Source organism: Nansenia antarctica (genome assembly GCF_963989245.1).
Source record: "Nansenia antarctica genome assembly, chromosome: 2".
Lineage (NCBI taxonomy): Eukaryota > Metazoa > Chordata > Actinopteri > Argentiniformes > Microstomatidae > Nansenia > Nansenia antarctica.
Genome location: NC_137675.1, coordinates 79,450,344 through 79,460,343, shown reverse-complemented (window position 1 = coordinate 79,460,343; position 10,000 = coordinate 79,450,344). Strand labels below are relative to the sequence as shown.

Below are 10,000 nucleotides of genomic sequence, written 5' to 3'. Positions count from 1 at the left end.
CGAAAGCTGCCATTGAACGGCCCATAAATCAGGGACAGCGGCCCATTGGGCAATTTTCGGTACAGACACTGGGCTGGCCCAATCAACAGAGAGAAGGGGGGGGGGGTCAGGGGTCACGCACGCACGCAGCACCAGACCTCCGTCTCAGTTTCGCGGTAGTTTTGGGCCGAGCCTGCCGGCAAAATAAATTTAGTTAGCCTGGATAGTTACTAGATAGATACTAGGAGAGATGGAGCGCAAAAGCACACTAAAACGGAAGGGAGGCTGGGAAAAACTTAGGGAGAAAAACAAAAAGAAACTCGAGGCAGATGCTGCCAAATGTGTAAACATTAGGGACATGTTTGCTGCACCCTCAAGTTTACCACAGCAGCAACAGCAACAGGTTGAAGAGGAGGCTGGCAGGGAGGAGCGGGAGCAGGGTACAGATACAGAGGATAGAGAGGATACAGAAGAAGCGGGGCCGAGTCAGCCTGTAACCGTTGACCCGGTAAGGAAAATATAGGTAGCTGTGTAGGGGTGTAACGGATCGCCCCCCACGGTTCGGCACGCATGTGTACCGCGGATCAATTGCAAAATGTAACCAAGTAATAATATGACTTAATATTAGTTAATATCCCTTGTAAATCACAATGTAGAGTTGCCATTAAAAGATAGACGCGACAGTTGCGTGCTTTGTTTTACTCTAAAGCGCAATGATAGGTTGATAATGGGGGAAAAAATCTAGAACAACAAGGCGGCGTTCGTAAATTCGCTCTGGAATCTGATCACTGAGTACACTGGTCTACTTGCACTGGTACCATTGCTTACTGTATGTAGTCGTCTTTGTAGTGGTTTGGGGGAATACTACAGTTTGTCATATGACTGTACAGCACAGTATATAAGACGAGTATATAAGGCAAGTATTTTTGTGCTGGTGGGTGTGGTCCGACCGATTGGGGTGGGCCTGTCTGGGCCAAAAATGCCAGGGCCTAATTTTTGTCCCAGTCCAGCCCTGCACATACCCACTCCCTGCATCGCTCCCCTCTACGCATGAAAGCTTCATTTCTGAGTTCGTGTTCGCTTCCAGGACAAAAAGTTGATAAATCAAGACCCTTAATAAGTATTAAAAAGTCTTATCACGATTTTATGAGGTCTTGAATTTTGTAGGTATTTTTCGGAATTAGACTCTGTCCAAAGAGTTTGAGTCCAAAAAACAAAAAGTGGTGGTGAGGTCTGGAAAAATATTGACAAGGTCTTTAAAAAGTATTAGAAAGGTATTGAAATTAACCTCAAGATTCCTGTATACAGTATACCCTGGTGTGTATGCGGGGTGAGAGTATTTGGCACAACAGGATCACTGCCGGGAACATGGAGTGTCAAAACTAAAATAAGAAATATTCTCTCTTGCTTATAGCCAACAATTACAATAAGCCCACAAACTGAAAAATATGTCACTCAAGCATAGCCTACATGGAAAACAAAATAGAAATTAAACTAGACTCACTGTTTCGCTGTTAGATGAGCAACACAAATTAAATAGCCTATTCCTCATAAATCTTGAGGTTAACGAACAGGCTAAATCCAAAGACAATAACAGGCACAGGCAAAACTATTTACAACTATTTACTGATGCAGGGCTGGTCCTAGGCATAGGCGAACTAGGCGGTCGCCTAGAGCGCCAAATGCCTGGAGGGCGCCAAATTCCACAAAACGTATTTACATTTAAATAATTTTATGTCTATTTATTTCATGTCTCTATGATAATATGTCTCAGCCTACTGTCTCTATTATGCTTCGCGATTAGTCACACTCGCCTCTTGCGAACCTCCCCATCCCCCCCCCCCCTCCCGCCCACCCGCCCGCAACTAACGTGCGTGCCCTCTCTCGAAGGTGGCTTACTGTTGAATGTGGGGGTGGTGATGAGGCAGTACTGGTAGCTTAATGTGGTGGTGCCCCTACCATTTGGGGGTCGGGGGGGCATCAAATCATACTCTCGCCTAGGGCACCTAAATGCCTAGGACCGGCCCTGGTCTGATGTCCTTGCAACAGAAATCCTCGCACTTTTCTGTGACCTGCGATGTAACGTTAGCTGGCAATGGTTTGGAGAAAAAGTTGGGCATTGAAAGTTGGCTTGTGCTAGGCTAGCACTAGCTATGCTGCATCCATGGTCAACATGACGTTGCAGATGGGATGAACCGGGTTTCTTCCTATCGTAGACTAGGATAGCATTGCAATTTCTGCTTCTACTGTACATGACCGATTTGTTTCTTTTCCAAATTTGGAATGAAGTCAAAATTCTTCCTCCACAATGCAGCTTTCCCCAGACACATTGGAAACTATCAAAAGCTCTGCCTTTGCTAGCTGCTGAGATTGCTAGCTTCTCCATCTTGATTCTGAACGAGGAACAGACAGACAGATAAATAGAGGGAGGGATAGACGGATAGATAGAGGGATAAATGAAGATGCGAAAACCAGCCGACCATTCAACAACGAATCGATTAAATCGATAATATTCGATAACGAAATTCGTTGGCGACGAATGCCATTATCGATTCGTCGTTTTTTTTTTTTTTCCAAATTTTTTTTTTCCGGGTTTTGTTTCCATAACAAACCTACTTCCTGTTGACGCACGCCACGCTGTCTTGCGGCCGGTGTAGGCATCGCGAATCATAGCGAATCGCTACCTATGGCCGGAAAGGGCAGAACCTATGACCGGAACCGGAAAAGTGGGAAAATCCGGTACCTACACCGGCGCGGCGGCTACATTTAAATCATGCTACTCAAAAGCCTTGAGAGTGAAGCTGTCTGCTGTCTGCTGTCAGGACATGCTAGTGAGTTAGCTAGCAGGGTTAGCTCGCTGCTGCCGCTAGCTGACTGTCACTACGCTGCTCGTCCAGCTGTAGTCTGCGTAGCTGTGCTGAGAACCAGAGCACTAACTATGTTTCTATAGAGGAGGGTTACACTAACTATGTTTCTATAGAGGAGGGTTACACTAACTATGTTTCTATAGAGGAGGGTTACACTAACTATGTTTCTATAGAGGAGGGTTACAGCTAACTTCCTATTGTTTTATTATATAAGTCATGCTGGGCTCAGCCCTTCCATGATCTCCTGCTCTCCATGCAAATGCGTTAGTGTGAGTTCTGGCGAAGCGTCAGCTAAATGACTGTAATGTAATGCGATAGCCAGTGAGTGTTTGCTCGCATTCATGAATTCAATATTGCATGACAAGTGTATTTAGCTAGCTGGCTAACGTACAGTGGTAGAGCAGAGGTGATAAGCTAAAGGCTAGCTAGTGGTAGCCTACCAAGCTACCCGTGAGTTAGAGTGAGACACTGACTGTAGCCTAGCCTATTGTATGGAGTGAGAGGACACATTGCATTGTTTTGGAGCATATCTGTTATAAAAAAACATTAGTGTCTTGTCTGTAGCCTATATTGCACTTTGGGTTACTGACCTTTACATTAAGCAAAGTTATTACCTAAAACAATGCATGTATTGAGCTAGAGTTCAACTACTTTATTGAAACAATCTACCGCCATAGTCCATGGCCTGTTGTTAAACCTATTTGATGTAGCAAAGCCTTTTTTATTTATATTATTTTTTATTTTTTATTAATACTTATTCATGTTGCACATGTATATGTATAGGCCTGGCTGATTTAGAAAACATAAAATAAAATGTGCAAAATAAATCTTTTTTAATAAAATAAAATAAAAAAAAACTTTTTTTCCAAATCTTTCCCCCCCGTTTTTTGGGGTAATCGATTTAATCGATTAACCGAAAAATAATCGGCAGATTAATCGATTGTCGAAATAATCGTTAGTTGCAGCCCTACACTAGGCATACTGCCTCCCAGATTATGCCGGGGTGGCTGGGTGGGCACCAGTGTGTGTCTGACTGGCAGGGGCATCTGCAGGGCTCTGTGTCTCCCTGGCCACCCTGGCTTGTTTGTTTTGGACGGTGCTTCCATTCTCCGGGGTTGGAATGCCTTCAAACCCAACACAAATATTTGGGTCGGGTTTGGCCAAACTCAAGAGAGGCTCCACGGCATGCTGCTGTGTCCTCCTCACGTTGGACAGTGTGGTTGCGGTTCCCAAATGTTTGTATGCTGTTCTGAGACCCACTCAAAAAGCGTTTGAAAATGTTCCTATCCTGACCCATTCAATAAACAAATCCAATAGTTAATGCCCCAGTGTGGTGCCTTGCCACGACTCGAGAACCTACCCACCATAATCTACTAGTGGGTAGACCTACCGTTTGGCCATTGAAGAATTATGACTCTCTCAAACCAACAGTAATACTGTTGCTTGCTAGTACAGTTGGTTGCTAGTACAGTTGCTTGCTAGTACAGTTGTAGGGCTGTTTAATGCTTGGAATGGAATGAGTAAGTAAGTAAGTAAAGCTTTATTTATATAGCACCTTTCATACAAGAAATGCAGCTCAAAGTGCTTTACAACAGGAATAAGAACATAAAGTGAATATAAAAACATACATGCATAGAATGAATATAAAAGCAGGGGAAAACAGTAAAAAGAACAGGTAAATGAGGAATGGTATAACTTAGCCTCCTCTGGTTTCTATCTCCATCAGCCTCACCTGGTTTTTACAGATATCTGATGTTCCAGTTCTAACATGGCAGCAACGTTTCCAAACCAAATCCAATCAAAGTTTATTTATTGTACACAGGTTGTGTCTGTAAACGTACAATTAAATGCTTTGTACAAGCTACCTCTCAACAATACAATACGCATATACTATCAAGCACTGGTAATAACGTTCCAACAATAAGTGTAGCCTTGGGTGGAAAATATATACAGATAAATATTGTGTGTGTGTGTGTGTGTGTGTGTGTGAGAGAGAGAGTGTGAGTGTGAGTGTGAGTGTGAGTGTGAGTGTGAGTGTGAGTGTGTGTGTATGAGCGCGTATACAAACTAATATTCCTCAACATGTGTTGTCTCTCTCTCTCTCTGCTCCAGGGTGAAGGCAGCGCAGAGTGAGCTGGGCACTCAGATCCTGGCTGACTTTGAGGAAGCCTTTCCCTCACAGGGGTCAAAGGTGAGCTACTGAAACACTGGTCCTGTTCGGATACTTCTGCAATGCATCCCGCCTTCCTCCTTTCCACTGAGTAATCATTACCTGAACTTTTGAAGAAGAAAAGAAAGCTGCCACCTATCCTGTTTCGTTTGATACGTTAAAGGAAGTGTGTATATATTACACTTAGTACTAGGTGTGTTAATCCATTGTGTCCTCGTGAGCTTAGAATGATAAGGTTCTATCTCCGTTTAGAATGATAAGGTTCTATCTCCGTTTAGAATGATACGGTTCTATCTCCGTTTAGAATGATAAGGTTCTATCTCTGTTTAGAATGATAAGGTTATATCTCCGTTTAGAATGATAAGGTTCTATCTCCGTTTAGGGCAGTTCAGAGATATTGAGCCGCGTCAAAGTTTTTTACATTCCATTATGTTTTGTGAGATGGAACCTTTGTATTTTATGAATTACTAACTCAAAAATGTCAACATTTAAAAAAAAAAAACACACCACACAGGCAATAATAAACACCTAATGGATCAGATTATGTAAAAAACTAAATTTTGACAAAAATGGAGATAGAACCTTATAATTCTAACGTCACGTCCTGTCTGTGCGTCACCCCTCCTCAGAGAGCCGGGGGTCCCAGTAACGTCCTGCGAGACGCGTGTCTGGTAGCCAACGTCCTGGACCCGCGGATCAAGACGGAGATCATTAAGAAGTTCATCAGGCAGCACCTCTCAGAGTACCTGGTGCTGTTCCAGGAGAACCAGGATGTAAGTACCACCACAGGGCAACTGACGGCCATTTTGTGTCCACTGGCACCACAGGCACCATACTGGAGGGTGTGGGTGTGGGTGTGGGTGTGGGTGTGGGTGTGGGTGTGGGTGTGGGTGTGAGTGTGAGTGTGAGTGTGTGTGTGTGTGTGTGTGAGTGTGAGTGTGAGTGTCTGTGTGTGTCTGTCTCTGTCTCTCTGTGTGTGTGTGTCTGTGTCTGTGTCTGTGTCTCTGTCTCTGTCTCTGTCTCTGTCTCTGTCTCTGTCTCTGTCTCTGTCTCTGTGTGTGTGTGATCTACAGTGTGTGTGTGTGTGTGTGTGTGATCTACAGTGTGTGTCCCGGTGTGTTCAGGTGGCCTGGCTGGACAAGATCGACCGGCGCTACGCCTGGATCAAGCGTCAGCTGGTGGACTACGAGGAGAAGTACGGCCGCATGTTCCCTGAGGAGTGGTGCATGACGGAGCGCATCTCCGTGGAGTTCTGCCACATTACCAGGTACACACACACACACACACACACACACACACACACAGACACACTTACACAGACATAGACACAGACACAGACACAGACACACACACACACACACACACACACACACACACACACACACACACACACACACACACACACACACACACACAGACACATACACATACACATACAGACACACACACACACTAGGGCTGCACGATTAATCGATTTTAAATCGAAATCGCGATTTGAAATGATGCGATTAGCTAATCGCAAAGCCTGCGTTTTTTTTTTTTTTTTTTTTTTTTTAAACCTTTATTTTACCAGGAAGTCACATTGAGATTAAAACCTCTTTTGGAAATTTGATCAGCACTCATGGAATGCCTCTTGTCCAATCAAATTACTTGGTCTCTTTATGACTTTGAACCCGGCGCTCTCAGAGCGAATTTACGAACGCAGGCATAGGTTGTGTCACGACAGTCAGTCCAATTATTATGAGACTTTGGGCTAACGTAACGGAGACAATTAGACACCACTTGGCTTACTGGACGTATGATAAACGTTAGTATGTTATAATTGCGACAGGTAAGTGTACAATTTCACTATACTAACTGTACCAGCCAAGTGCATGTCGGTGCTGTTAGTCCAGCCTTAAACTTAGCTTAGCTAACTTGTAGTCTTCGAGACGGTAGCTTAGCTTAGCTACTCATGCTAACCCGGCGTTAAAGTACAGACACAGAGTTGACAGTCTCAGCAACCTGCGGGTTGGTGTTTATATAGTATAGCAGGCTTATGGATACATGGAAGTTAACTGTTCTGTTGTCAAACATGAATGTGTCCTGTATGCATAACCTCATACCATTCGTTCATACCAGCCGGCTTTAAAGACGCAGAGGTTAGCCTAGCCTAGCCTTGGGCTGAAGTATGTCACAGATTCCTAAGTCAAGGTGACGTGTGTCTGTGCTCCATAGTCAGAGACCACCATTCTATCATTCATCAGTTCGACTGTTGACCGAGTCATCTAGATGTGGTCCTTTCAGTTATAGTCACAGTGTATCCCCAAATGATCATTTTAATAGCTGGATCATCTTAGAAAGTAGCCACCTGTCTAGATGAGATATACAATTCATATCTTTTAAGTTCTCATCCTTGCATTAGAATTAGAGCAGTTAATAGTTTGATGGTATCATGTGGTAATGCTCTCTGAAAATAGGTGATAGACAGATTCATCCAATCACCTGCCAAGTATTTTTTTAAAGTACCTGCCCTTTTCCAAACAGCTTCCAATTAAGCTTTCCTAGATGGTTGTGTGAAACAAACCACCTGAGTCAGGTTAGTAATGCTCCATCACATGTTTTAATCTGAAGCTTGATTTTAAAGCAACCCAACTTTAAAGCAACCCAATGTAAGTTTAGTTCTTTCACTCGTAGCTCGGGCTGTGGGGGTGCTAGAGGAGGGAGCCTCTAAGTCCCCTGAAGACGTACAAACAAACTGCACGTTGATACGACCTTCCTAGCCGGAGATATGGCCACACTTTACAAAAACTCCCTTTTTTTTTTTTTTTTTTTTTTTTTGCTATTTAAAAAATAAATAATCGCAAATTAATCGCAATCGCGATATCTGTCCAAATAATCGCAATTCGATTTTTTTCCCCAAATCGTGCAGCCCTAACACACACACACACACACACACAGACACAGACACAGACACAGACACACACACACACACACACACACACACACACACGCCAAAACAATAAAATAATTCGATGTCCCGCTGATTTGTGACACCGTTCCATTAAAATGTCCTCATGTCGGGAATTGTGAAACCTCGCAATCGAGCCTTCGTTTTTTGGCATAGGACGACGAATGAAGCGATGAAGAACCCACTCGATATCATATCCAACAGTTTTACATTCACTAAATACCTACATTTAGTTAGCAAAGTCGGGTGGGGGGTATTAGTGTGGCAGTGAGTGTAGCCACGCCCACCCCAGCTGTATGTAAGGAGCCATGTGCGTGTGGACCTGTTTGTTGACAAGTTTACAAGATGGAGGCTGAAGCTCTCGCTAATGCTATCAACAGAATTTCAAAAGCAGGCAGAAATATCGACAGTGGGCAATTAATGAACTCCTTCATATTGGACTATACATAACGGGAGCTTCATCTCTTCATTAGCGTACATCATCAGTGACCTGGTATCACAATACTTACGTCTGTGTGTGTGTGTGTGTGTGTGTCTGTGTCTGTGTCTCTGTGTGTGTCTGTGTGTGTGTCTGTGTCTGTGTCTCTGTCTCTGTGTCTCTGTCTCTGTCTCTGTCTGTGTGTGTGTGTGTGTGTGTGTGTGCATGCGTGTCTCTGTCTCTGTCTCTGTGTCTGTCTGCGTGTGTGTGTGTGTGTGCGTGCGTGCTTCTTAATCCACAGGATTGAGCTAGCGAAGGTGATGAGGACGCGGGCGAAGGAGATCGAGGTGAAGCTGCTGCTCTTCGCCATCCAGCGGACCACCAACTTCGAGGGTCTGCTGGCCAAGCGCTTCTCTGGCTGCACGCTGACGGACGGGCCTGGGGTGAGACACCCTGGGACGCTGGACACACACACACACACACACACACACACATCAGCACACAAACACACCAGTACACATACACACCCAGGGCCGGTCCTAGGCATTTAGGTGCCCTAGGCGAGAGTATGATTTGTCTATGATTTGATGCCCCCCTCCCCCCCAAATTTTTTTTTAGGGGTGCCACCACCACCACATTAAGCCACCAGTACTGCCTCATCACCACCCACACATTCTGAAATAGACAGTAGGCTGAGACATATTTACATAGAGACATGAAAGTCATAGAGACCAAATTATTGAAATGTAAATAATGCATTTGGGGCATTTGGCGCCCCCCAGGCATTTGGCGCCCTAGGCAACCGCCTAGTTCGCCTATGCCTAGGACCGGCCCTGTACACACCCGACGGCCGCACACAACCACACACACGTAGGGTTGGGTATCGTTTGGGTTTTATCCGGTACCGGTACCTAACCGATACTTTAAAAACGGTACCGGTACCAAAACGGTACTTAATTCGGTACTTTTGATTTTTTTAAATGACATATATATATATATATATATATATATATATATATATATATATATATAATAATAACACGGTCGACAACATTAAACAGCTTTTCACTTTTTTATTGCTGAGGCACAATATATATTAGTTAAATATACACTCAAATTAAAATAAATGAAAATAAAACTCCTGCTGACTGAGGCACAATATACATATAATATATATAATATTACAGTTAAATATACACTCAAATAAAAAATAAATAAAAATAAAACTCCCACCTCAGCAATTCTTTTGCAAAAAGATCAGCATATTTGCCTTCTCTGGCAAAATACGACACCTCTCTTGACTTTTTTATTGTCATTTTGACTTTTGTTTTGTTTTGACATAATTGTCTAATGGCACAGAAAGTAAACAAATATTGTTTTCACGTCACTTTACCTGAAACTGAACGACACAGCGCGGAGCGAATTCCCTGGTAAAACGTTTCTCTCCCCCCGCTGTCAACGGGAGTCGTCAACCAGGAAGCGGTGCTGAGAGAGCAAGACACGGATCTACCGGCATTTGACTGCCGCTGGACTGAGGAACACCATAGGCACAGCACATCGCCATAATAGCGATAAAGTGCGAATGATTTTAAGCATTTTGAGCACTTCGCGTTGTT

At 43.8% G+C, this 10,000-nt stretch overlaps 1 protein-coding gene across 3 annotated transcripts in view; it reads left to right on the top strand.

The window, feature by feature from the left end:
* The window catches only part of LOC308149551 (vacuolar protein sorting-associated protein 53 homolog), a gene marked incomplete at its 5' end in the record, with an annotated part of 49,080 nt that overhangs the window by 13,613 nt on the left and 25,467 nt on the right, over nt 1-10,000 (top strand). For 2 of the 3 annotated variants that reach the window (XR_013937256.1, XM_080522410.1), the window contains 4 exons: nt 4,959-5,037; nt 5,646-5,789; nt 6,120-6,283; nt 8,686-8,827. Coding sequence is in view for 2 of the 3 variants with exons in the window: in XM_080522410.1 (XP_080378536.1) it covers nt 4,959-5,037; nt 5,646-5,789; nt 6,120-6,283; nt 8,686-8,827 (529 nt within the window). The remainder of the gene's footprint in view (nt 1-4,958; nt 5,038-5,645; nt 5,790-6,119; nt 6,284-8,685; nt 8,828-10,000) is intronic. The other variant, XM_080522411.1, reaches the window with a different exon arrangement.